This window comes from Cyanidioschyzon merolae, chromosome 13 (genome assembly GCF_000091205.1).
Source record: "Cyanidioschyzon merolae strain 10D DNA, chromosome 13, complete genome".
Lineage (NCBI taxonomy): Eukaryota > Rhodophyta > Bangiophyceae > Cyanidiales > Cyanidiaceae > Cyanidioschyzon > Cyanidioschyzon merolae.
In genome coordinates, this window is record NC_010139.1 from 756182 (window position 1) to 783516 (window position 27335).

A 27335-nucleotide genomic window follows, 5' to 3' on the forward strand; every position below is an offset into this window, starting at 1 on the left:
ATAGGTCACCAATCCCGTGTCAGGTGCTCATAGGTATGCGATTCCGGAGGCGTCCTGCAGCGCACGGCGGTGCAACTTCACCGACCGAGCCGCAGATGAACCGGCACCGTGTCCAGCGTCGCCTCCGCAACGCGTCCGGTATGGTGTCAAACGAGCGCCACGCGATTCACTGAGCCAGCGACTCCACGAAGCGGTTCGCCTCGGCGAGACTGCCTCCGTACGACAGGTACGCCGTCCGTGAGCCGCTCTTCGGATGTAGGGTACGGTGACGCCTTCCAGTCGTCTGGCGGTGCATGCGTGCTGCCGTCGCCGCGGAGCTCATCGCGGGCACAATGATGAACTTGCGGACCTGCAGGCGCTGAAATTGCATCAGACACATTTACGTATGATATCCGATGCATGAATTGAACCGGAGACTCTATGGGAACGCAGATTTCACCAATGACCTGGAAAGAGGTCACAGCTTCGCTTCTCCGCGGTCCTTTCGTTGTCGTATCAGCGCGCGTGCGGCTGCATGAGCGACTTTTCTGGTCGACGCGGCGGCAGCCTACCGGATCGTGGCACACACCAGGGATCTGCGATGGCGTGCGCGGGTTATCGGAGTCACGGGGGCAGCAGCCGGAATCCCGCACGAAAAGCATTCGAGTGCGGAGGCATGCGTTTCTGAGGACCTCTAGAATACATGCGACAACAACTAGGCTTCTCTGTTGACACATTCGATGTACTATGAGAGACAGGCCGTGCATAAACGCCGCTTCCCAGTGATGCTGCAGCAACCGGACACAGGTCAGAGGCGCCGGGGGCCGGCCATCGATGATTCGTTGCGAAGGCTGAGCGTTTTGTTGTGCGATCGTCGGGCAGCGCTGGCATAGACAGTGTAAACTGGTAGACTTATCTTTCGGTTGGGATGCTGTCCAATTCATCGTTTTGTCAAAGAGCTTCAGTCACACGTCTAGTTCAAAGTGTGCAGCTGCTTGCTCCGAACGCAAGAACCTGGCTCGGGCGGGCGTCGTACGACCAGCCCCTGTACGGAGCGGCGAGCGGCGGTGCGCTGGTGCGAGGCCAGCGCGTACCAGCAGTTAGCTCCAGCGCGCAGCGACACAGGTACAGCACTGTAGCTGGCGGATCGCTCGGTGAATTTGACGTAGTTGTCATCGGTGGTGGACCTGGTGGCTACGTTGCTGCGATCAAGGCTGCGCAACTTGGCCTGAAAACCGCCTGTGTAGAAAAACGCGGGAGTCTTGGCGGTACCTGCTTGAACGTCGGTTGCATCCCGTCCAAGGCGTTACTACACTCGTCTCACCTCTATGAGGAGGCGAAACATGCTTTCCCAACCCATGGAATTCGCATCGAGGGCAAAGTCACGTTAGAACTTCCTGCGATGATGAAGCAGAAGATGAACTCTGTTCGGGGCCTCACGAAAGGCATTGAGGCGCTATTCAAAAAGAATCAGGTGACGTATGTGAAAGGCACGGGAAAGCTAGCGAGCGCGACGCAGATAAAGGTGCGCCCTCCAGATAGCGACGAGTTTGCCCAGGAGATACATGCCAAGAACATTATTATTGCAACTGGCTCGGAACCTGTAGCCCTGCCCATGCTTCCCTTCGATGAGAAACGGGTCGTATCGTCGACAGGAGCGCTCTCTCTTCCAACGATACCCCAGCGGATGGCGGTCATTGGCGGCGGCTATATTGGCCTCGAAATGGGCTCCGTCTGGCGACGTCTCGGGGCCGAAGTAACCGTCATAGAGTTCACCGATCGGATCGTGCCGGCCATGGATCACGAAATCGGTGATCGTTTTCTGCAAATCCTGAAAAAGCAGGGACTCAAGTTCAAGCTGGGAACCAAAGTCACGGGAGCCAAGATTCCCGCGGAGCCATCACCCGTCACGTTGGAGCTGGAGTCCGCCAAAGACAGCAGCAAGAAAGAGACGTTCGATGCGGACGTGGTGCTGGTAGCAACCGGTCGCCGCCCCTACACCGCGGAACTCGGCCTCGAGGCACTCGGTATCGAACTAGACGATCGGGGGCGGATCCCCATCGATGATGCATTTCGGACGCGTGTTCCCAACATCTACGCTATTGGCGACGTGGTGCGCGGGGCGATGCTCGCGCACAAAGCCGAAGATGAGGGCATTGCCTGCGCTGAGACCATCGCCGGACACAAGGCACACCTGAATTACGATTGCATCCCAGGTGTTGTGTACACGCATCCAGAAGTCGCTTCTGTTGGCAAGACCGAGGAGGAACTGAAAGCAGCGGGCATTGCCTACAACAAGGGTACGTTCCCGTTCATGGCGAACAGTCGGGCCCGTACCAACGACGCAGGCGGCGATTTTACCCAGGGCCTCGTGAAGGTGCTCGCGGAGAAGCAGACCGACCGGATCCTAGGACTTCACATCATTGGACCTGGTGCCGGTGAGATGATCGCTGAAGGTGTGCTGGCGATGGAGTACGGAGCATCCAGCGAAGATATCGCTCGAACCTGTCACGCGCACCCGACGCTAAGCGAGGCGCTTCGCGAAGCCGCCATGGCAACCTTTGATCGACCTATCCATTTCTGAGCGACGCTTCGGGTGAAGTGAGTACCAGAGCGGCTGCGCTGGGTGACCCTGGGCTGCGGCCTTCGTTGCGCACAGCCTCACCGACGCATGCATCAATGGCAGGTTCTTCACATACGAAGAAAGATAGGTGGCTCAAGAATAAACTTTGCCGCACTTGGAGTGCCTTTCGAAGGGCTTTTGCGCTACAGGGCGGCGGCTGGCGTACCGAGCTCCGGATGCTAAGGGGCGCACGCGCTCGTCCAGCCTGTCGTGCATCTTGCGCTGCTGCGTGTTCCGGAACCGAGTCCTCCAGTGCAACGCAGACTCGCTCCTCGAAAGCGAGCGCCGGTGCCTCCTCAAGATTGTATTCGATATGACCGTACGTTTCACATGAAGACTCATTATAGCATAGTAGCTGCTTGTGTATTCTTGGAGGAGGCCTTGTCAGGGAGCGACGGGTAGTCTCTGCAAGCTCACAAGAGAGGTTCGAAGGCTTTGCGAAAAGCGTTGGCCGAGCTTGTTCCCGGATTATCGTTTCCAGGGTGGAGCTCGAAACAAGCTCCTGTGATGATGGCGACCGACGGAATGTCCACGCGATTGTTCTTTACGTCAATTTTCCCTGAGTCAAACAAGATGACTTGTTTGCACCCTTCTAGGTAGATGTAGGAAAAGACCTCATGGTGGACGTCGACCCCAGGTCCATGAACATGATCGCCGGCGCCGTATCTCTAAATCGAGAGAACGCAGCCAAGGACCTCGAAGGGAACGCAGATGACGGTGCTCAGCTTTATCAGGGCTCGTTCGTATTCGGAATCGGGCATGAATCGCATCGGGAGGCATACCATCAAGTGGAATGGCTGCATTGGGACCCAGATCAACGCTTTGATCACCGTATCGAGGAGACAGAGGTGCTTTGGACGCTTCATGCAGCGCGTACGCATGTGTCCGAATCGCTCAAGCGGCGGAGCCTGTACAGGAGTACATCGGCCCAAGTCAGGATCATCAAAGGTTTCCGCTTGATGGATGCAAAAACCGTGCATTCGTCAACTCGCTCAATGAGTTGGCTAACGAATGTCGAACGCGTTGTTTGATGCTCGCCTGTGGCGCTGGACATGCTGCCGCGTGCCACGGCTGTGCTCTTGGTGCTCCAACGAGAGGATACAGCGGGTGCAGCAATTGATTCTTTATGAATCTCATGGATATGTTCTGGGCTGTGTAATCGCATCACGAGCACGGATGCGCACTGAAAAGGTAGAGAAAACGAAAGTGAACAAATCGGATGTGCGAGATGCTGTACGGTGAGCCGAACAACCTGCAGATGACGAGGGCATCCAGTGCGAGAGGCGTGCTGTGGTGTCATGCCGCCAGCGATGCTGTGCGCAAGCACTTGCTGCCCCAAGGCTTCAACAACTCGATCGACAATAGGCATTGTCTCGTGCATCAGTAGCGTCCAATAGTTCGGTGTCCAGCGAGGCCTCGAAAGAGTCGTTTGGTACTCTCTCTCTGGGCACCGTGCTGAACTGCGGCTGACTTGGCATGAAAAATCAGTGTTTACGACTGAGGCCATGCGACACTTGCTTGCCAGGATCAACGCAGTGACATGGCACGTTTCAGGTATGTGGAGAGGCTGGAGCGCCTTGTTCACAAAGTGGGAACGAGATTTTTAGGCTATTGGCGAACGATCATGGGGCTCCCTTATTCGATACGTCTGCGTACAGCGAGTTGCGCACGACACGCGGAAAGTGGTTTGCAGATGCGACATTCGTACGTTTTCTTGAACTGACAGGGTTTTGGTAGGACGGTAAGCACCTGGCCACCTCGTAGCGGACCGGTCAGTCGTCTGAAGCTGATCTTCCCGCTCCATACGGCGCCTGCGGGAAATTAAAGGCAAATCGGTATCCCTCCCATCAGTCTCAGTCAGTAGACGCACCTCAGGTAGAAGCGATGATCATTTGCGGGCACGGACGCCTCAGCGCATCGGACCCTAGCGAGTGCGCTCCGGACGGCGTATTGAATGGTGCGCGTCGTGGCGCTGGGCCTCCTAGCTTCGATGCAAGCTCATGGTGCCGAGCGTCGTGAATGCACAACGAATATCCAACAGGAGCGCCTTGGCCAGCGGATGTTTTACCAGTTTGTGCCCAATGACGCTGCGCATGCCGTCAGCGTCGAGCTGGCGACGAATGCCCCCCTCAGCGATAGGCCTAATCAACCTCAGCTTCTGATGCAGGCTTCCCCGGTAAGCGCACAGTCACGAGCGCCGATAGCGTCTGCGAATGCCCGCCTATGCCTGATGGACGCTGTTCCATTCGAATACGTGTTGCGGCCAGAGACAACCTCCAAAGCAGAGCCACGCTTCTGTATAAATACCCTGCTTTGCGTGCATTTGAACTCGAAAATGTTTCGGAGCACGCTTTCCTAGGTCCCCGGGATTGTTTCCCTTTTCTCGTCGTTCCAGCGCTGCTCGGCGCGGGCAGCAAACGCGCGAAGCACACCAGGAACTTCTTTCATGATCTTGCGCTCAACCAGCGCTATCGGGAAGAGGATCATCGGAACCACGTCCAGCGCATACTCCAAACGAGTCTCTGTCTCGCTGCGCGGCACGATTCTATACACCCCTTTCCAAGATGCAAAGTCCCTGCTCTCTCGTTTCGAGAACAGGAGCTCGCCCTGCTCTGGTAGCATCTCAACTTCCATAACGAGTCGCGATTGCAGTCTCAGACGACGGCTGACCCAGGCGACTTGCTCGAGCAGTCGTGACTCCGTGTCAAAGCGCGACGAGAGCATATGCGGTACAAACTCGATCATTTCATCGAATGCCGTCAGCACCGTCCAGACGTGTGCCTTAGGTGCGAAAACGTTTAGCGATCCAGTGATCAATCGCCGACGCGAGTCCAGCGAACGCAGTTCGACTCGCAGCTCCTCAGGCGGATCTGTCCGAAGCTCCCGCACAAGCGTACCGACTTGTTCGGCATCAGCGCTTGCTTTTGCCGACAGTGCTGTTCCATGAGCGCGCGGGCTGCGCGGGCTGCGCGGACTCGGAGGCGAGCTCCGCAACCAGCTGCGCGGCGAAAGAACAAAACCCATGCTCTGGCGGGTATAGCAAGGACTGGCGTCTATCGGTGGTACCCCCTGTTTACTCACGAGCATATTGCCGGGAACTGGTGTTGAACAGAAACCGACTGCTCGGTCACTGCAAACGTCGGCACGCCGTCCCACCACCATCAACACGAACAGCAAACGCTTTTCAAAAGAAAAACGTTGCTGCCAGTGGTACAGTAGTGGCGAGTGTCCCGCCCTAGACAAGACGACGCCAACTGATGTGCAGACGCCTCGGAGGATTTCTCGGCGGGCCATGTACGAATGCTTTCAATCTTGTCTCATATAGTTCCACATTGAGAGGGTGTCCCACAAAGTTCTCTCCTGTCCACGATGGGGGCTTCTTTCCATCACCGCACATTTCCTTCCACTGCATGCGGCGTTCAAGTCTCAATGCACAAACGCTATGCGTTTCTCGCCATTCGTAGTTGTACTTTCTAATGCGAGCAATCCTCGAACTTTCGCCCTTCTTTCCATTTGCTCTTGCGTCAGCGCTCCGTACGTTTGTATATTACCAGGGCTCCGCTGGCACTTTTCTTTCTCGACGCTCTGAAGTGTACACCCCAGCTCGTGGCGTGTATACGATGTTCGGAACTTATCTACAGGTATCGTGACGAAACAGTGTGCGCACTCCTTGTACGTTCTTGTCGTCGGGGCTGGCGTCGTTCCTTTTTGGGTCATCCAGCGCCCTGCCCAATAAGCTACTATGAGCCTCTGACTTTCATTCTCCTTCAGGGCGCTCAGCCGATTGAAAAAGTTCGCGAACGCGCGCCGCTTCCCACAGTGTAGATTCATTCGCAATCGAGCCCACCGGGGCTTTGGAAATTCTTTTCGCAGCGCCTCCCAATGAGCAACGCGAACTTGCATGAATTTCATAAAAGCTTGAAAGTCCGCTCATCGGATCGTCAGTGCGCTCAAAGCTGCCAGGTGATCCTTCATTCCTGCGTTCCATGTCTCAATTTTCTTCCTCGCATTCATTATACCGGATTCTCGAGAATATCTAGTTCTTGAGAACCTCAACAGACGCAAGTCGCTCTCACGTAAGTTGCCGTCAATGCCATCTACCGCACGCTTCGGTGCTGCGATGGTCATGATATTCGTATTCCCAGGGTCCGTGCCAACGACGAAGTCGTTATCCTGCACTTTCTATGTCGCAGGATCCGCCACCTTCTCATCTTCATGCTTCGCCGCGTCAACGACGAGGCCCTTGTCATGCACCTCCTGTGTCGCGGGATCCGCCTCCTTCTCATCTTCATGCTTCACCGCCTCAACGACGAGGCCCTTCTCATGCACCTCCTGCGTCGCAGGATCCGCCTCTTTGATTTCTTCATCCTTCGTGACGGGCGCGGCCGAGGGCGGAACTGGACGATTTATCTTCAACCGCCGATAGTGTACACACAAAGCTACTCCATCGGTTTCGATCATCCCCGTGGATACATTTCGCTTTCTGACTTTGAGACTTTTGAAATCGAAGATATTCTTTCAGTGCGTCTCATGGTTTTCGCCAGTGAAGTCCTCTCTGCTAACATTGAACTCGGGACTGATCTCCCTCATGATGCCGTAAAGGACGCCGGAATCGATACTCACAAAATGTGACTTGATGTTGCGCATTGGAACGACGTTGAAGCGCTTACCCATTAGGATAGACTTCCATCTCTCTCACTCTTCATTTCCACCTTGCGTTCGAGCTCTCGGTCCAGAAACACGAAATATCGCAGGACAAGGCGATAGGATCTTTTCTTATCTTTTTTCAACTGTGATATCTTTTCTGCTGGATTCACCAGCGCCAGCGCCGCACGGTGCTCTTGTATAACCGCACGGATGACAAAGACCTCATTCGTGCTCTGGTTTGACGCCTTCTCGTCGACGAATTCGATCTCATGTTCATGCTTGCGATCGTTCCTTATGCCGTTGAGAATCGCCCGTATCCCTTTGCGAGACATGCCCTGGTAAAGTGCAAACACGGCGCGTATCATGAAACGTTCGACGTTCATTGTCAAATGATTCTTCAGGTTCGTGACGCACTTCATCGCCCCGTATGCGTAGATATCCCAGTCACCCTTGTATCGAGTACCGTTGATGCTGTAAAGGGTATTTCTCGTGGAGGGCGTGATTCCGCTCATTTTCCCTCCGCGCTTCCCGCTGTACCATGCATCAGGTATCGAAAAAACGTCTTGTCGAAGGATTCGCCCGGAATCTCGACCGTTTCCATGTGCGCCACATCGCGATACATCTCCCTCGCCAAATGCATCCGTCCTGACGACGCCTTGAGAATACTCTTGGAGTACGAGTCGACACGGTTCCTAATGGCCTCTCGCAACTTTTCCCTGTACGGATCCTTGACATGTCCAACAAGACAGGCTTTCACCGCCATCTCGGAGTACAGTTGTCTTTCTTGCCGCCTTCGACGTAGGGCCTCCCTCTTTTGCTTCATTTTTTCTTCTTGTTCTTCTGAACTCGGCACTGTTTCTTGTTTTTTTTTCTGGCAGCCAGCGACACTGAGCCTCAGGATCGTCGACTTGCTTTTTCATAACTTTCCTTTTTTAGGTTTTGTAAAAAGAACGCTTTTGAACGCTTCTGTTATAATCCGCAAAAAATCAATCGAACATTTTTACTTGAGGTTTGAAACACAAATGAAACCGAAAAACTGTACTTGGCTATGAACTCAACGAGAATACAACTTTTACATCAGAGCTACACGCTAGAAATCACGATCACGTTTCCCGTCAACGGAGGCATACGCGTCGTGTCAGTTTACTGCCTGATCTCCCAGTTGCGCTCACTGAGCGCGATGCGTGCACCTCGCCAGACGCCTCACCGATCGATGAAGGACACGTGTCCGACGCCGCATTGGCATATGCGTGTTCGCATCGCGTTGCAGCGGAAATAAAGTATCGTAGATCGGAAATTCACGCAGAGTAGTCTCTCGCTATAGGCTATGTCGCTGGTGCCGACGCTGCTACCCATCGCAGTACCGCCTTGACAGACATGTAGATGTTGGGGCCTTGCAAGAAACCCCTCGACGCTTCTATCAAAAGCGTAGCCATCGTAGTATCCTACGATCGTGCGGGTGAGGTATGCATCACTCTACTCAATAGGAGTTTCGTTAGTTTTATTGATCGTAAACAAACAAGGCATAGTAGTGTTCCCGAACACGGATATGCGTTTAATCCCTGTGCTTGTTATGCAGGCTGCACGGACGCTGGGATGAGAAACTGGTTTGAGTTGTGCTTCTATCCTGCGTCATGGGCAGGTACTGATGGCAGGTCAAGTCATTGCCATGCTGCCGTCGTTGTCCAAGTTATGATATCCGCTACTCTCTCGGATCCGGTGATCTCGGCAGAGGAATAGCGCACATGTAGCGTGCAGATGTATCACGGCGTTTGACTGACGCATCTCGCCTGGCACGTTCGAAGCATCCGCTAAAAGCGCATACTGTATTCTGGTCTATTCTCACCGTTTACTGGCAAGAGCCTAAAATGTAGATAGCGGTGCAATCGTCAAACCGTGAACTTTTCCGTACCCCCGCCGCTCCATATGCTCCCGGATGCTCGGTGGCTGCCTGCTGGTTTCCCACTCTCACCAGCAAAACTGCAGAACGGAAGGATTTTCTTTCTATCTTTTACCGTTCAATGACTGGAAACCGTTTCACGACCATGTAGGGTAAATTCATATCCACTCACAGACGCCTCCCGGTCTTTTTGGACTGGCCAACAACTACTGTTTCCAACTTGTCCTTGGACAAGTTGGCAGTAGGAGGCTGTCCCACAAAGTCGGATCGCGTCAGCTCCGCCGGTCGCGCCTCCATCGTCATTCATCCGTTGATACTGATCGTGTTTTGTCTAAAACGCTTGTGATAGAGCTGAGGTCAAGAGGCGATCAATTTTGACCGACGCTATCACACGATCGGTACCAGAAGCTAAGGGCTGCAGCCGGCACCAGGTGCTCTTGTGACGGCATGCTGGCCGTGAAGAGTGCGTGACGAAGCCGCATGGCACGCGAGGGTGTCCTAGTACATAAAACGAGGACGTGCCCGAGACGTTCAGATTCAGGGTAATGACGAGTCGCCGCTACGGTATTCTGGGAAAATAATCCGAGTGAGCTTTTGTTGCTCGAACATCGAGCACTATCACGAGTGTGGGTGCGTTTCACTGCACGGTTTGTAACGATCATAGAATCCACCATCATCCAAAAGCGACGAAATGTCATACGCGCACCGGCCTCGTAAATCCAGGTCAGGACGTGCCCAGCAGCACGGAAACAAATTACGTGAACTGCTGTGCTTGCACCGAACGAAAGGAAGCATGCGTTTCCTCGACCGAAGATAGAGGCTTCCGAATTCATTCAGATACTGCCGATGTTTCGCCCGAACCCAGACCACCATCTGCAATGTGCCCAAGACCATACACAGGATGCCTACGATTGTTTGCATCATCAAGTTAAGTCCTACTCACGCCAGTACCTCAGATATATAGTTCGGACACGACACATGCTCGAAATGGAAGCCGTATGGGGTTTGCCGCAGGCGCCAACGGCACACCAGGTTGCCCGGCTCACCCGTGCCATTGCACACCACGCTTATCCAAAACTCGGCTGCAACTGTAGCAGCGGCATCGCCAGCGTGTATGCATCGGCGCCATAGGATTTTTCATTGAGAAAACGTTTCCATTGACCATGGATCCCAGATTGCCGGATGGGCGCAGACATACGGGAAATCACTCTTTATGTTGTACCCTTATTTCTAGTTCCATTCGCGATTGTTCCTCTCGGATATACTGGTCATTTTGCAGGTTATATCGTGCGCCTAGTGCGTGCCGTGCCTAATCCGCCTTGGCGCCTGAACCGCTGGAGCAGATATTTTTGGTAAAGACTGAACTGCTTTTCCGTACCGCTGAGGGTGTCGGATCAAGGAACGCTTCGTCTGATGTGGAGTAGGAGCACGTGATCATTCCGGGAGCCTGAAAACTGGGAGACATACGATCTTTCTGCGACAGCGCGAAGCGATATACTAGGAGTGATCAACGACCAGGGTGATGCCCCGTCGCAGCATACCCGCTCCTAGTCCCAGAATAAAGTGCATTGCGAACGAGTTGCTCAGATTTAACCAAAGTACCTGTCACTGGGGCGGACATGAAGCGCAAGCTTGGGAACCTGTCTTCTTAAATATATCAAGGATCCGTACAGGGAAAAGTTGCGAGAGGCCATTAGGAACCGTGTTTACTCGTACTCCAAGAGTATTCTCAAGGCGTCGTCAGGACTGATGCATTTGGCGAGGGAGATGTACCGCGACGTGGTGCACATGGAAACGGTCGAGATTCCTGGCGAGTTCGTCGACAAGACGTTTTTTCGATACCTGAAGCATGGTAGAGCGGGAAGCGCGGAGGGAAAATTGAGCGGGATCACGCCCTCCACGAAAAATATCCCTTTTACAGCTTCAAAGGTACTCGATACAAGGGTGACTGGGATATTCGCAGCTACGGGGCGATGAAGTGCGTCACGAACCTGAAGAATCATTTGACAATGAACGTCGAACGTTTCATGATACGCGCCGTGTTTGCACTTTACCAGGGCATGTCTCGCAAAGGGATACGGGCGATTCTCAACGGCATAAGGAACGATCGCAAGCATGAACATGAGATCGAATTCGTCGACGAGAAGGCGTCAAACCAGAGCACGAATGAGGTCTTTGTCATCCGTGCGGTTATACAAGAGCACCGTGCGGCGCTGGCGCTGGTGAATCCAGCAGAAAAGATATCACAGTTGAAAAAAGATAAGGAAAGATCCTATCGCCTTGTCCTGCGCTATTTTCTGTTTCTGGACCGAGAGCTCGAACGCAAGGTGGAAATGAAGAGTGAGAGAGATGGAAGTCTATCCTAATGGGTAAGCGCTTCAACGTCGTTCCAATGCGCAACATCAAGTCACATTTTGTGAGTATCGATTCCGGCGTCCTTTACGGCATCATGAGGGAGATCAGTCCCGAGTTCAATGTTAGCAGAGAGGACTTCACTGGCGAAAACCATGAGACGCACTGAAAGAATATCTTCGATTTCAAAAGTCTCAAAGTCAGAAAGCGAAATGTATCCACGGGGATGATCGAAACCGATGGAGTAGCTTTGTGTGTACACTATCGGCGGTTGAAGATAAATCGTCCAGTTCCGCCCTCGGCCGCGCCCGTCACGAAGGATGAAGAAATCAAAGAGGCGGATCCTGCGACGCAGGAGGTGCATGAGAAGGGCCTCGTCGTTGACGCGGCGAAGCATGAAGATGAGAAGGAGGCGGATCCTGCGACACAGGAGGTGCATGACAAGGGCCTCGTCGTTGACGCGGCGAAGCATGAAGATGAGAAGGAGGCGGATCCCGCGACACAGGAGGTGCATGGCAAGGGCCTCGTCGTTGGCACGGACCCTGGGAATACGAATATCATGACCATTGCAGCACCGAAGCGTGCGGTAGATGGCATTGACGGCAACTTACGTGAGAGCGACTTGCGTCTGTTGAGGTTCTCAAGAACTAGATATTCTCGAGAATCCGGTATAATGAATGCGAGGAAGAAAATTGAGACACGGAATGCAGGAATGAAGGATCACCTGGAAGCTTTGAGCGAGGTGACAAGCCGATGAGCGGACTTTGAAGCTTTTCTGAAATTCATGCAAGTTCGCGTTGCTCATTGGGATGCGCTGTGGAAAGAGTACACCAAGCCCCGGTGGGCTCGATTGCGAATGAATCTACACTGTGGGAAGCGGCGCGCGTTCGCGAACTTTTTCAATCGGCTGAGCGCCCTGAAGGAGAATGAAAGTCAGAGGCTCATAGTAGCTTATTGGGCTGGGCGCTGGATGACCCAAAAAGGAACGACGCCAGCCCCGACGACAAGAACGTACAAGGAGTGCGCACACTGTTTCGTCACGATACCTGTAGATAAGTTCCGAACATCGTATACACGCCACGAGCTGGGGTGTACACTTCAGAGCGTCGAGAAAGGAAAGTGCCAGCGGAGCCCTGGTGATATACAAACGTACGGACCGCTGACCGAAGAGCAAATGGAAAGAAGGGCGAAAGTTCGAGGATTGCTCGCATTAGAAAGTACAACTACGAATGGCGAGAAACGCGTAGCGTTTGTGAATTGAGACTTGAACGCCGCATGCAGTGGAAGGAAATGTGCGGTGATGGAAAGAAGCTCCCATCGTGGACAGGAGAGAACTTTGTGGGACACCCTCTCAATGTGGAACTATATGAGACAAGATTGAAAGCATTCGTACATGGCCCGCCGAGAAAGCCTCCGAGGCGTCTGCACATCAGTTGGCATCGTCTTGTCTAGGGCGGGACACTCGCCACTACTGTACCACTGGCAGCAACGTTTTTCTTTTGAAAAGCGTTTGCTGTCGGGGCTTCTCAAGGCCGAGCGCCCGGTCAACGTCGCGCTAGGCTGAACTCACTGACCTACGAGAGACGCCTTCCTAGTGTTCGTCTCGGTGCCTGGCGTTTGCATGGAACTTTCTCGACAGTCTATATCTGTTTCCACACTTTTACGACTGTTTACGTAGCCTTGACTGGTAGGTATCGGTAGCAGACTAAAACGCGGGTAGACTTTCGGTGACCGAATAGCCAAAGCGAGTCTGTCCTGTGCTAGGACGCTGTTGCTCGGCAGTCTCTACGCGACATAAGCGTCCCACTTGGTGGTCGTTGCTGCTGTTATTGTCGTGGTGTTGTTCTTGTTGGTGTCGGAGGTGGTAACTGGATCCGTGTCTCAGAACATTCCTGCCTCGCGGGTGCCACGAAATGGCTTTCGTCAGCACTGTCCATTGCTCGAGGTTTCGCCTCTATGAGACTTGCGGAGCTCAACGCTTGATTGCGTTCTCCGTTCGGTGGCGGTCGTTGAAGCGCTGTCGCCTGAGACCTGTGTGCGAGTTGTCGAGCGATGGGCAGCTGGAGCCGCGGCGTAATCCGCTGAACAAAGCCGATGATTCGAGCGAAGGACAGGAACGCTCTGAATCCGAGCGTTCGCAGTGGACTGAGGAAGCGCGCCGCCAGTGGCCCGAGTACGAGCCGGGCTTTGTGCCACGCTCCCGGAACGACCTGGACGCAGAAGAATACCCGACGAGCACCCCCGGCGACAGCAGTGGTGGTGCCGGCATCGCTGCGGGCTACGTGACAGGCTCCCGAGAGGTGATCCATGATCCCGTTGTCGTGTCGCGACGAGAGCTTCTCTACGCTGTGATTAGTATTGCAATAATCGTCACAGGCATTCTGGGGACAGTCTATCGTCGCTCGCTTCGCTGGTTTTCTCTAGCCGGTGTCTTTGGAAGCCTGCGACGTCGATACCCGCCACCGAACGCAAATCTGCGAGAGTTCATGATGGAGTGTGAAGCCGGCGCTGGACCGGTAGCACCGGCGCTGCAACACTGTTATTACATTCAGTGGCTGGGGGGTGCCTCCTCAGCACTTGAGGCTGCTCCTGGACATTGCACGGGGAAGAAGCTCCTCGTGCTGCTGCTTTGGCGAGCCACCGATTCGGGAACCGGGGCTGCCCTGGACGTTCTGGAAAACCTGCGGCCATATATGGACTTTATTGACATTGTCTGCATGCACACGCCCAAATTCGATGGCGAACGCCCACCCCGCTTCGTTCAACTCTCTGCCAAGTACCATGAAATGAATTTTCCCTACGGAGCTGATGTCTCGCTTCGTCTGTGGCGGGATCTCGGAGTAACGGTCTGGCCCACTGCAGTTGTGCTTTCACCGCGTTCCAAACGAGTGTTGTTCGCCTTCGAGGGCTACCGTGCGCTCCCCCGAATTCTGCTATGTGTTCGCGCTGCTATCGACTTTTACTTTCCCCGGCGCGTGGCAACGCAACCGCCTCCGGAGCCTTCCTTGCGTTCGGAGCAGCTACCCTCTGGTAAGTCGGCTCGGCTTGGGGCGCACTCTGATGCGTTTCCTATATCCGCAGGTGCTTTGAGCGAGCTGCTGGAGAACAGACGGCGAGCGCTGGCGTCTGCTGAAGACACCGCTAGTCTCAAGGAGCAACGAAGCTCCACTCGTACTTCGAAGCGCAGTTCACGAAAGCGCGACAAGGCCTCCCCCGAATCGCGACTACCAACCCGCTCGCCACTGCCTCCGCAGGACGTTTACGGGCGCCAGATACTCGCTCTCCTGGATACATCTCGCCAAGCGCTCGCTCTGCGGTTTCCCGGCAAATTAGACGTCCACGCTGAGAGCGATCGTCTGTTTATTGCGGATAGTGGCCACCACCGGATCCTGGTTACCAAACTCTCTGGTGAATTCATCGAGCAGATTGGTGGACGAGAGGGTGCCGGCTTTCGAGACGGTACCTTCTCCGAGGCGCTTTTCCAGTACCCCCAGGGCCTAGTCTTTGATCCACTGGGAAATCGATTGATTGTGGCAGACTCGGGAAACAATGCACTGCGTATTGTCCGTTTCTCGGATGGAACTGTGAGCACCGCATCTGTGGCACCACTTGTCAAGGAGACCGACGTGCAAGGCGTCATGGAGCGCAGCATATCCATGCAGGACCGCGAATCCGGGCGGCACCGAGCGGCTGTCTCGGCAGCAGCAACAGAGCCACCTGCAGCGTCCGAAGGAACACCGTTCTGGGCCTGGCAACGACGCTGGTTCAAACCAGAACGAACGCGTCCTGCGGTGCAGCGTCAATACGAGCAGTTGCTCAGCGTTGCGGACGCCGATGTGCGCTTTGCCGAGGTCAACGACCGCTCCAACAACACGAGCAGCGCTGCCAAATCCAACAGCAAACCAGGAACCACACACCAAAGAACTGGCATCGCTGCAAATAGCTCGCCGCTCTCGCTAACACCGAGCCCACGCAGTCGTTTCCGACTTCCCTGGGATGTCAAGATGCATGCCGGATCCGTTTATGTGGCGGTTGCAGGATCGCACCAGATATGGCGTTTGGATTCTACCGGGATCCTCCGAGAATACCGCGGTAGTGGCAAACCAGGCCTCGTGGATGATGCCGAGGGCTCCCGGGTTCCGGTGTCGTTTGCGGCGCCTCATGGTGTGTGCGTCCAGGGGACGTGTCTCTATGTCACAGACTCGGACTCGTCTACGGTTCGCGCCATCGACCTGCGCGCTCAGTGGACACGAACGATTGTAGGCGGCGACGTCTTCTTCCTCGAGAGCCTGTCAACGTTTGGCGACCGAGACGGCTGGGGCCGCGGCGGGCACCTCCAGTACCCGTGCGGGTGTTGTGCGCTTCCAGATGGTCAGATTCTGCTCGCAGATACGTTGAATCACAAGATCAAGGTATTGAACCTGGAGCTTCGAGACGTCCGAACGCTGGCTGGGTCCGGAGAGCCTGGGCTCCATGACGGTGCCAGCACACAGGCAGCTTTTTTTGCTCCACAGGGCATCGCATACGATCCCACCGTTCGAATGGCGTATGTTGCGGACACGTACAATCACTGCATTCGACAAGTCGACGTTGCCACGGGCACGGTGCGCACGCTCACCCTGACTCCTCCGGCGGTTTTGGAAGCGCTCGCTGCGCCCGCTGCGGAAACCTCACCCAACGGTCGATAGCCGCCCAGCATCGGTATTGGTTACGGTGCGAGGCGTGCAGTGGACGAAGCGTCCACAGGAAGCACGCTGATCGACGCGATTGGTGTCGAATTGCCTCCCTCAAGTCGACATAGAAGCCTCTATGATAAAAGTCCCAGCAAACTGAGTATTTCGGCTTGGTTACGACGGAAACAGTGGCTCCAGTGCAAATGCAGCATCGATTCCCGCAGCTTGCAGCGGCGACTGCCCGTGCTATTACCGAAGGGCATGTAGCGCTGGATTCGTGACCGTGCGAGGCATCTTTATACCGCTGTATACCGATGACTTGAGTCGCATCCATATGATCGTTTGAGGGACACGGATTCAGCCTGTGTTCAGGATGCCAGCTGATAGCTCAGAGACAGGCAGAAACTGCGGGTGCTCCGGCACATGACTTTGACAATTCGCGGCAAGTAGGCCAGAGTTGACTCCATGGAATCTTGCGTCCGAGCAGCGTCTCGGACGTATCTAGGACTTTAGACAAGCTTTGGAGACGGGTGCATGCACGGCAGTTTTCGTAGTCTGCATTCCGCGAAGAATATTACACCCTTGGAAAGCTATGTCGCGCGTTGAGCGCTGAACACGCTGTCCCGTTCAGTATCGTCGTGCATTGCAAGGCGTCACGCTTTCTTTCGCGACGTCCAATCCCAGCATTTCCCTGTTGACGAAACCTAATTTCTTTACTGAACTGGACCAGTAACTCTGGAACCGCGCCCAGTTCGTCGCTGCAGAACGGGAACGCGCCATCCGGACGCTCCGGTGGCAGCAGGCCGGTTACTCCTCGGGTCGATTTCGCACCAGCTTCAGTTCAGACTCCATCGCCTCGATTTCATCTCGCGGACCCTTGACGTACAGGATCGCTTTCGAGTCCGACGACACAGGATCGACTCGAAAACGGAACTCCTCCTCCCGTTGGTTTGTGTTCCAATAGTAGAACCACATCAGCGGCGACAGCAGTATTAGCGCATACCACCAGTCGCTGTTACCAGGAAGCAGAACCTTGGCAGCCAAGGCGAACCCGTACAACCCGCCTGCTGCGCAGAAAACGAGAAACGCCCCGATCGCGACACTCGGTTGCGTGCGTCCGCGAAAGACGAGTACCCGGGAGGCCTCTCGCTCGCGCGGCACGTACTTCCGCGCAGTAAGGTAGTCACCTACCAGTTTCTCGATGGTTACAATATCACTCTCCTTTGTGTCAATAAAGGTATAGTTGGTTTGTTCGATGCGCGGGCGCCCACTCGCTACCATGAACCTGACGAACCCTACCAGCGTCAGCAGGAACGTCAGACCGCCGACGATCCGAGGCGCGGTGGTGTTCGCCACCTCTGCTGTTGTCGTCACCGATGCATGGGCAACCGCGGGAACGCCCACGCATCCGTATGCAAAGAGCTGTGCCAAGTCGCGCGTGGGTAGTGGTAGCGCTTGCTCCACACGATTGTGTGAACGCTGCTTCCTGACAAGAGCGGGCGTCTGCTCCGCATGCAATCGGAAGAGGCGGCATCGCTGTTGTTGTAATCGGTGTACGTGCGTCCCTTGCCACTTTATCGCAGTGAAAGAGCAGAACATTGCACGAGCACTGGCATGAATCCCGTTCGACGCCATGACTGAAGCGACTCGGAGTACGTTCACGTTCGAACGGGAGTCTTGGGCGAGGCTCCATGCATGCCGCGGCATCTGCAGTGCGAATCGCCGGCGGGCAGCGCGCGGCTGCGGCTCTGAAGAAGACCCTCGATCGTGGCGTGATCGATGAACATAGGATCCTGAACTACTCGCATTGTTCCAGATTACAAGGCTTTTCTGCGTTTTCTTTCGATATACAGCCTGGATATTCCAACTGTGGCTACACGGAGCTTGAACCTTCAGGTGTAGATATAGGATTCCAGGTCTTTTTTTCGGGAGTGACCTTGTCGACGTGTTGGTGCTGGGTTTCGTCAGATCAACGGAATCAAGATGATTCGCGATACCCTCGAACAAGCTTTCCTATAATAACGGGAATCATAATCCAATGTATATGGACATGCCTCCGGTGCTCTGGTCTCCGCACTGCAGCACGCTCGAACCAAGTGCGCTTCAAGTTCTCGATCTCTCCGTTCCAAGCGACGCCAGGGCGCAGCGATTGACGCCGTCGGATGTACGAAGAAAAATGCTCCATATCGGCAGTTGAAGAATTGCTCACAAGCTTATGAAAAAATTCACTTATCATGCTGCGTCAGTGAATCGATCCCGTTCGGGAAACGATTTCCTATGCCTTTGCGGCGATCGACGAAACGTACTTCGACGCCTGCATGATACCTGTCACGGGATTTGCTCCCAAAGGCTCTCGTCTCTTCTGTTTCCATGAGAAAGCGTCTTGGACTCCGACTTGAGTCATCGCAGCGATCGCTTCTTGTGGAGCGTGCGTCACTGTTTTCCACGAAGAAAGTGGATTCGTATCGACATTTCTCGACTTGTTCTCCAACCTTGATTCTTCTTTCGGTATCTGTTTCATCTTGGCCAACATCATGTTCCAGAAATCATCTATCCGCTGAAAAACCATGAGCTCGTGTGTGCAGCTGACAGAGTACATGGCAAGCGGATCGCCCAAATCAGTACTGTGACCCATTGGTACGGCACCTCGGGCACGTAAGCGGAGGCGGGAATCGGGGAGTCTTCTGTGCCCGCCACGGGCATGCAGCGAGCGATGTGGCAAGCGCTCACACGGCATGAGGCAGCCTCCGGAGGACGTCAAGGCGGACACACAGGAAAGTTCCTGACCACACTCAAGTAGCGAGCGATGTGGCAAGAGCTCACACGGCATGAGGCAGCCTCCGGAGGACGTCAAGGCGGACACACAGGAAAGTTCCTGACCACACTCAAGTAGCGAGCGATGTGGCAAGAGCTCACACGGCATGAGGCAGCCTCCGGAGGACGTCAAGGCGGACACACAGGAAAGTTCCTGACCACACTCAAGTAGCGAGCGATGTGGCAAGCACTCACACGGCATGAGGCAGCCTCCGGAGGACGTCAAGGCGGACACACAGGAAAGTTCCTGACCACACTCAAGTGTCATCGCCGCGACAGGCGCACCGAGTGTCCATCCAAAGAAGCTTCAGTGAGCAAGCGCAACGTCGATCGCAGCTTCCGCCTTTAGGTAAACAATGCGATAAAAAAGCAGCAGTCGGAAACAACGAGCATCGGCACGCTTTATCTGCTATGAGTGTCTATCGACAGTTGCTCATAGAGCTGGAGCCCCAGAAGAGACCGACGTTCCTAAAAGTTGGAGATAAGACGCGGGAAACCGTAGCAGTCGAAAAAAAGTTTCGCATACGCAGGTATTGAGGATAGCAAGAAGATGCCGCAAACACGAGGGCGTGCGTTCGGGTCCGAGGAACCCCCCCCCCCCGGTTCCAAGCCACGGCGCTGTGGATGTTCCAGGACGCTGCGCGTTGCGAGTCCGCTCTGCGAGCGCGCATTTTCCGTGTCCCAAGTATACAAATTCATATAGTTCTGTCCTGACATGTACTACACGGATTGGCGCATGTCCTAATTGTACACTATTGGATCGTTGTCTGCCACAGCATGCCGCCACGGCAACGACGTAAGCGCATGTTCCCGGTAGCGCCGATTCGGTGCCGCAGGTCTGTCTTGGTGCCTGCTGGTGCACTGGTCTCGCAGGCGCTTGTGTCTGCCGACGCGGGCTGCAGGCGACACCTCAACGCCTGGAGAGGCATCGTTGTAGCGGTGATCAACGACTACTCGTGGCTCGCAATAACGCGCAGCGTGTCCACTCTGGTTCGAATGCAATACCAGTACGACCTGGGGGGTTTCACGCGAGCGGAGCTGGATGCCTATGTTCGCGACGTGGGGAGGCGGTTCGTTTCTCAAGAGATGCAGCGGAAGCAGGCCAGCGGAAAGCTGGACCCGGCTGCAACGCCTGAGGATAACTGGTACGCTGACCTCTGGGCCTATCTCGCCGAGAACAATCTTCCGCGGGGAAAGTTACCCACGCTGGGCGGTGCCCCACTCGATCTCTACAAACTTTTCGTGCTGATTATCCAGCGGGGCGGCTTGCAGAAGACGATCGACGCACGAGACTTTAAAAACGTTGCCAAGGAGTTGGCGCTACCACCGACCTGCACAGCAGCAGCTTTCGCGCTGCGGCAGGCATACGAGCGTTTGGCCTACGTCTACGAACAAAAGTTCCTTTTTAATCGGGAGCCGCATGAAGCGCCGCCAATCCGCCAAGCAGTCAAGTCGAGTATGAGCTTTGTCCCACGACCCGGTGGCTCGGACGGCGCAACCCCGGAGGACAGTGTCTCTCGAATCGCATTTCGAGGCTTTGAGGGCGAGCAGGCTACCTCTCGCAGCTTGGTGCGTTTTGGTGGAGACGGACTGGTGTCGGGATCTCACGGAAACGCTACATCTGGTAGTGCAGCGGGCGCACCGTTGACTGCACCTCCAACGGGACAGCAGCACACCGTACGCGTGTCGAAACAGGTGCTACGAGATGCACTCATGGGCGCCGGGGGCCTCCTGCTGCCGTTCAGTGGTGTCAGTGTCCCGTACCGTGAACGGATCAAGCAAGAGGTGGCCGCAACCGAGTCGCCAAAGCGGCGACGCTCGGCACTGCGTGGAAACGGCCGATCCGTGGGGTCGCAACGAGGCCACTGGAAGGAGCGCGCACCGCCCTGGTTGCCATATTTTGCGGAGAATCTGAACAGCGAACGGGAGAAGCTCGTACTGAGCTTGCAGAGCGGTGTACGCGAGGAAGTTCGGTGGGCGCTGACAACGTTGAACGCGCTCTGCTCAGGAGCACCAGCGGGAACGAGCGTCTCCATCGGCGGGCGCTCTACATCAGGCCGACTGGAATTACGCTGCGCGCTCTACCCAGGCCTGTTGGACGCCTTAAATGATTTGCTGGACGCATATCTGGAGGATCTCGAACGAAGGCGGCAGTGGAGTTTGTCGATGCCCCAGGAGCTGCGCGAATGTCGTGGCGCACATCTGGCGGATTTGTCGGCATCGGCGTTGGAAACTTTGGAGCCAGGTGCCGGCAATAACGAGCGCGCTCTAGACACGCCTGAATCCAGTTTGCAAGGATATCGTGCAGGCCTCATGAACTGTCGCGACACAATTGCCAAGGAACGAGCGCAATACAGTCTACTGGTAACCAATGCGCTGCGCAACATGAGCTTTACAACAGGGAATGAGATTGCTTTGGCGACGCATCCAGCATTGCGCTCGACAACGCTGCGCTTGCTCCGTCATCCGGACACACAGCCAGCATGCGTGGACGACTTGCTAGATATGTGGCTGAACATCGCCTCATCAGTAACGCTAGTTTCGCGAACCGACTGGGCCAACGCTGCTGGTAGTGGCGTTGCTGACATGAATACACTTCGAACGAATGCCGAGCACGCAGCGTCGGTCATTGTGAACGGAGTCGATGAAACTAGCAGGCCTGCAGCGCAGGTAGACGCTCCAGCGCCTAGCTCAGGTTGGCGCGAAAGCAATACCGTTCGGAGAGGCCTCGCGGTCACCGGTGACGCCCACAGCGCGCACTCGTCTCGAGTCGACGCCCTGGACACGATCATCGACTGGCTGGATGCCACACATCCGAATGCTTCTGTGCAGCGCCTGTGCAAGGCTGCGGAGATTGTGGCCCAGTTTGCGACTCGCTTGGAGAATGAGACAATTATGATTACCCGCTTTCCCGTTCTGCTACCGCGGCTCGTAGATATGGTTGCACCAGGCACAGGTACCCATCTTGCAAGCGTCCAGCTCAGCATGGCCGCACTGGACGCCCTAGCGAGCCTCTCGGCATTCGAATGGCAGGCACGCGAGCGTATTGCGCGCACACCGCGCCTGGTGCCTACCCTCGTCAGAGTTGTTGCGGCAGCGGTTGCACAACAAGAACCAGAGCTGCTACATCGTGCTGGGGTGCCGTCCCCCAGCGAAACATCACCCCGAGTCACTGCAACGATCGGTGCATCGCTATCCGCTCGAGCAGCGCTGGTATTGCTGAATCTGGCAGAGAACCCTCATAATCGCCGGCTGTTATTGCCCTATGAATTAGTTTTGGTGTATGGGGCCATGACGGACAAGGTCGCAGGCACTGCGCTGGCGTCGGTGCTTCATGAGCTGGTCGCTGACTAGGACACCCCAATGGCGTCGGTCGAGTCTGCCGTGGCAAAGGCGCCGCTGAAACCCAGTTCACAGAGAGGCACCGTGCGATGCGTACGAGGTGTAATGTCTGACATTTCAAACTTCGAAACAGAGCACGCATCGTTCTACGCTATGGGAATGTGCATCTATATGCAGATCATTCACCCGAACGCTATGTATGGTGCGTTGCGCCCCGGGGAGCGCTTCGAGCGCCAGACTCACGTCCCGAACAGAGCGCAGGTCTCCGGAACGCTGAACAGTACAACGTACCCCGGTTACGCGTGCTGGTCGGAAACCCGCGAAGCAGCAGCAGCAGCACCGTTCGCATCCACTGGGCGGAACACAGGCAGCAAACCTGATCGCACAGACAAGTCGGCGAGTCGTTCGAGGTCGCCCCTGCACGTAAAGAGCTTCCCAGCGTTGCATGCTCCCCGTCTGTTTACCGCTTCGTGCACGTTATTTCTCGGACCGGTCAGCGGTTTTCTAAAGCAGCTGTCGCAACAAAGTGCCAGGAAGACTCGCACAGGGAACCCGAATGCCGTCCGCTGCATCCGACATCCAAAGTGTGCACTGGCGACGAAGCCCCCGACAAGCGTCCAGCCAGCGCAGTAACCGCTGCGGAGGTCGCCCGCCGGCCCTGCAGGCACGATTGACAAGTCGTGGCTCACCAGTCCCGCATCAAAAACCGACACGAAAGCCGAGCACTGAACGCCAGAATGTCCCAGAGCATGGACCCACGTATAGAATCAACTCGCCACCGAATACCTGCGAATGACAGGCGAAGCTCGCTGCTCGGGTCTGCGACTGCCATTTCGGGGGCGTGCCAGCAGGCGTTCACAGCGCCGGGCCCCGATGCTGGACTTGTCATGTTTACCGCACATCCTCATGAACGCGTGGATGCGGCTTTGGATTCCATGGAACGTCGCGCTGAGCCGCTCGCTTTTCGAGATGTATGCAACGTGCTGCCGCGACCTGCCGTGCTTGAAGTCGCCTGGACCGCAACCATGGCGTGCTCGGGGGGTATCGGCTGGGCACCGACCAGATCCGGACCCGCAAAGGCCTCCGCCCTCTCCACTACCGAGTCGCGTTGGGCGTACAGTCGAGCCTGTTGCATCGATGCTGACAGCGGGTCGACACTCGTGGTCGATGGTCGCTCGCTGGCTCCAGCATCACCGCGTCGTCGCGCTTTGACTCGCTCAAACTGCTCCATTTCCGCATCGAGCTGGGTGCGTCGTTCGCCCAGCTGCCAGGCATACGGAAACGGTTGTGATAGAGATGGATCGACTGGTAGATAATTCCCGTCGTTGTCGATTTCTTCGTAGTTCGTACCTGGTGGCAGGCATGTCGCCACCGCCTCCAAAAGCAACTGCGCAGTTCTCTCGTGTACGACGGGTTTTGGTGCTTGCTCAGCCACCGAGTCCACAGAGTCCAGACCAAGGTCCGTAAAAATACGAGCACCGGCCTCTAGACAGCGCTCAAGCACTGGTAACCGCTCAGGTCTGTGGTTACAGATAAACAGCAGCTGCCACGCGTTCAGATCACCAGACTCGAGAAGCGGTCGCAGACGCTCCTGTAAGAGCAGCAAATGGTCGACCTGTTGAGCTGCAGGTGAAAAGTACTGCAAGCCGGAGCCAAAGTTCGCTACCGGGATGATCTCCTGGTCACACGCTCGCGGAACGTACGGTCGCGGCAGCGTTGTGACTCCCTTCACAACAGCGGCTACTCGCTGTGCCTGCTGCTCGTGCAACACTCGTATCATAGCACACACCTCGGCGTCGCTCCATACTGCATACCATGGGTCGAGGACGCGCATCCGCTAGTTGCAGCTGTAGCAGCAGCGAATTCTGCAAGAAAAACAGCCTGCTGCGACTTGTCGACGCGACGTACAGAGCCGGGCGTGTGGCTAGGGTCTCTCAAGTCGATGGGGTTCCATCCAGGTGCGGTGCATTGCAGCCGATCGACATCACCATGCAATGTATTCTCTAGATGGTAGACGAATTGCCTGTAAGATATGTATGCTTTTCTGAATAGTGCACGGAGCACTGCATTTCTCTTTCAGGTCAGACGTAACGCTGTTCTGAGATGGACGAGGAACACCGAACGGAAAAAGGAGATACGTTCAGCGTCAAAAAAGGCGCTCTTGAAGTGAGCTTGCGGTCCATGGTAGAAAACGACCCAATGAGCAGTTTAGCGAAAGAAAAAGCGACGGTCGTAGCCGCCACGGGCGTCTCTGGCTCTCATCAGCTTGCTCGTATGGTTCCGAACACACTCGGATAAAGTCGCAAGAAAGAGTCCGGGTTCACGCACGGCCATCTTGCATCGGAGTCGCAGCTATGACAAACAGTTCCTGGAACGTCGCGACGTGTATGGAACACAGCGACATCGGTTTGTCTTTTTCAGTCGATGGGGCTTGCTCCGGACGAAACAGTCAGCGCTTGTTTGGGTATTCGCATAGCGGGGGCCCGTTATACGTACGACCGATCTCGAAGAGAACGAGGATATCATTATCAGTTCTGGTTGTAGTGAATACAAGTTGCGGCCTTCGTTTCGCAAGTGGAGGACGCACACACACACACACATACACACATCAATGACTCCGTCAGCGCACTGAAGACCGTGTCCTGACGTCTGGCAACGTCCGTCTATTGGAGAACGTCGAATTTCGCCATTCTCCCTACGTTCATGCTTTTGCCGATGCTGTCGGGATAGATCTGCATATCATTTCGCCGCAGGCTCCGTGGTTCAACCCCATCGAATCAGTATTTTTTATGGTGAAACGGAATGATCGCTCCACTGGGCGAATAGCGGAAGCGTTCAGCACACGGTGACACACCCGGGCGCACGTCGTCTTTCTTGTGCAAGTCCTTCTCCAACCGGAAAGGTCGTCACCTAACGACATATACACGTGTATTCCATTTGAAGAAAGGAATATCCAAGGGAAAGGTATGGACGTGCGCGTCGAGGATCCTGGTGTGCCGTCATCACCAGGTAGAACAACAACCGAAAAACGAAGAAAATCCTCTTCTCGTCGATCATTGAGAGAGCGACGAAGAGCAGCTTACGACGAAGAAGAGGATGACCAGGAGAGATTGACGACAACAAACGTTTGCTCGACGTAACGATGACGAGACTGTAGTGGCAAAGCGAGCACGAGTTCGAGGACTCGCAGCAAAAGTGACTTTAGCCATCGTCAATGCACCCAGGGCGTTCGTGAACCGAGACTTGAACGCCGTCATCAATATCAGAAGATATGTGGTACTGAAGACGAAACCCGCGGAGCTGGCTTGATGTTATTTTATGGGGCAGCATCTCAGGCTCGAATTGTGCCTGGATGAATACTAGAACCGATAGAAGGCAGCCGGTCAAAAAATAGGCCGGGCGGCGTCTGCGAGTGAGTTTGTATTCACGCTCCATGGTCGTGAATCATTTCTCGTTCCACTGGCTTGTTGTTTTGAAGAATCAAGATGATTCGCGACGCCCGCCAAAAAGGTGTATAACGTACCCCAAGTCACGAGCCAACGCTTACGCACGAGCCTCTACGCCTATCCATTCCATACATATGCAGTGGCCCAGTGATACATGCTTCAGGTTTTCGATCTCTCTGTTTCAAGGCGACTCGTGTGCGCAGCGATTCGTGCCACTGGTCTGAAGAGGAAACATAAAACGCGATGCTTCCTTTTGACGACTCGTCCACAGGCAAATGCGGAACGGTCGCTGAACTTGTCAGGCCACGAAGCCGCTTCCGTGCGAAAGACCAATCCTGCTTTCGTTTCGAGCATAGGCGAAACGGCGCTTGACAACACCATGATAGCTCGCACAGCATAGACCGTGCGACGCCCTCATCTCTTCTGACTGCATGAAACTGGGACTTCGACTCGGGCTTTCGTCATCGCAGCGATTGCGCCCAGTAGGGGAAGCGTAGAGAATTCGAGTTTGTTTGACTTTGTCTAGAGCCCGGATTTTCCTTTCGATCCTTGTTTCAGTATGAATGGGACTGCGCTCCACAAATCCATGATCCATTGGAACAGCATTCGCCTGCGTTTGCAGCGTACATCGTACTCGCTCATGGAATCGCCCAGAACACGCCAGTACTGGTAGGGTGCGGCATCGAGCGCGAAACCAGCAGGAAAACATCTGAGACAGCCTTCTGGTATCGCCAAGAGCATGTACCGAGCGATGGAGCAAGTGTTCGCACGCCACAATGCGGCTTTCAGAGGAGCACGAGGCGTCGTTCGGGACGCACCGGAAAACCTGACTACCGGCAAGTGTACCTGCTTCGAGGGATGCACAGAGGCTGTTCACAGAGAAGATGCGCGTGCCTGGCGAAAGACTTCTAGATTGCAACTCCCACGTCTGCGAGGAATTTTTCTACGAGTTCTACTGCGGCGGCCTCGAGAATTCAACGCTGCTATGAGCATTCTTCGCCCGTCGACGACGGATCTGGAGGCATACAGCGGAACGGAGTCATGAAAACCGGACACACGGGAAAGGCAATGGACGCTGTCGCAGAAAGACCGCGTAAAGGCTGGTACTGAATGGTCGTAAGAAAATATTCAATCCTGTCCGTTTACGCCCGTATTCGCGGACCTGGTTCATGTGCTTTCGCAATGGGTGTCACGAAGACTCGCCATGTCGTTTCAATCAATTCCTCACGATCAAGTAGGACGGATGATCCTCGTCAGATTCTCCAGCTATGCAAGGACCGACGATAACCCTGCCGGTTGGCTCGTGAAATCCACGCCCGTGTCCAGATTCCACAAACACCAGACTAGTATATATCAAGACCGATCCGTGAATCATTGGGGGCTCCTGGCCGACACAGAGCGCTCACGAGCCCACTGGATACGGCGGTGCCGACCTCGTTGTGCGGAAGCACGACCGCGTTCTTCGCCCCGCTACCGAATCCACAGACCTAATCGAATGCAAACGAAATGCTCACGAGCATCCAAATGACTTTTTCGAGTCTTTGACGGGCGATCGACAC

The 27335-nt window shown here is 55.1% G+C and overlaps 6 protein-coding genes across 6 annotated transcripts, besides 4 other annotated features; 3 read left to right on the forward strand and 3 right to left on the reverse strand.

Moving 5' to 3' along the window:
• Window positions 1-907: 907 nt before the first annotated feature.
• CYME_CMM299C (dihydrolipoamide dehydrogenase) lies at window positions 908-2563 on the forward strand (the record flags this gene model as incomplete). The annotated part of the gene is made up of 1 exon (XM_005537105.1): window positions 908-2563. The coding sequence occupies one exon, from the start codon at window positions 908-910 to the stop codon at window positions 2561-2563; it is 1656 nt and encodes a 551-aa protein (XP_005537162.1).
• A 2394-nt stretch (window positions 2564-4957) lies between these two features.
• Window positions 4958-5764, reverse strand: CYME_CMM300C (hypothetical protein, conserved; the record flags this gene model as incomplete). The annotated part of the gene is made up of 1 exon (XM_005537106.1): window positions 4958-5764. The coding sequence occupies one exon, from the start codon at window positions 5762-5764 to the stop codon at window positions 4958-4960; it is 807 nt and encodes a 268-aa protein (XP_005537163.1).
• A 17-nt stretch (window positions 5765-5781) lies between these two features.
• Window positions 5782-9060: a sequence feature (repetitive element).
• Window positions 6078-6521: a sequence feature (possible transcribed region).
• Window positions 9061-9932: 872 nt separating the features above from the next.
• Window positions 9933-10228: a sequence feature (pseudo-gene of 3-oxo-5-alpha-steroid 4-dehydrogenase).
• A 558-nt stretch (window positions 10229-10786) lies between these two features.
• Window positions 10787-13020: a sequence feature (repetitive element).
• A 394-nt stretch (window positions 13021-13414) lies between these two features.
• On the forward strand, window positions 13415-16189 carry CYME_CMM305C (hypothetical protein, conserved; the record flags this gene model as incomplete). The annotated part of the gene is made up of 1 exon (XM_005537107.1): window positions 13415-16189. The coding sequence occupies one exon, from the start codon at window positions 13415-13417 to the stop codon at window positions 16187-16189; it is 2775 nt and encodes a 924-aa protein (XP_005537164.1).
• Window positions 16190-16981: 792 nt separating this feature from the next.
• CYME_CMM306C (hypothetical protein, conserved) lies at window positions 16982-17881 on the reverse strand (the record flags this gene model as incomplete). The annotated part of the gene is made up of 1 exon (XM_005537108.1): window positions 16982-17881. One exon carries the CDS (start codon window positions 17879-17881, stop codon window positions 16982-16984), a length of 900 nt encoding a protein of 299 aa, XP_005537165.1.
• A 1884-nt stretch (window positions 17882-19765) lies between these two features.
• CYME_CMM307C (similar to DNA binding protein, dead ringer) lies at window positions 19766-22342 on the forward strand (the record flags this gene model as incomplete). Its single annotated transcript, XM_005537109.1, has 1 exon — window positions 19766-22342. The coding sequence occupies one exon, from the start codon at window positions 19766-19768 to the stop codon at window positions 22340-22342; it is 2577 nt and encodes an 858-aa protein (XP_005537166.1).
• Window positions 22343-23234: 892 nt separating this feature from the next.
• On the reverse strand, window positions 23235-24164 carry CYME_CMM308C (hypothetical protein; the record flags this gene model as incomplete). The annotated part of the gene is made up of 1 exon (XM_005537110.1): window positions 23235-24164. One exon carries the CDS (start codon window positions 24162-24164, stop codon window positions 23235-23237), a length of 930 nt encoding a protein of 309 aa, XP_005537167.1.
• Window positions 24165-27335: the final 3171 nt, after the last annotated feature.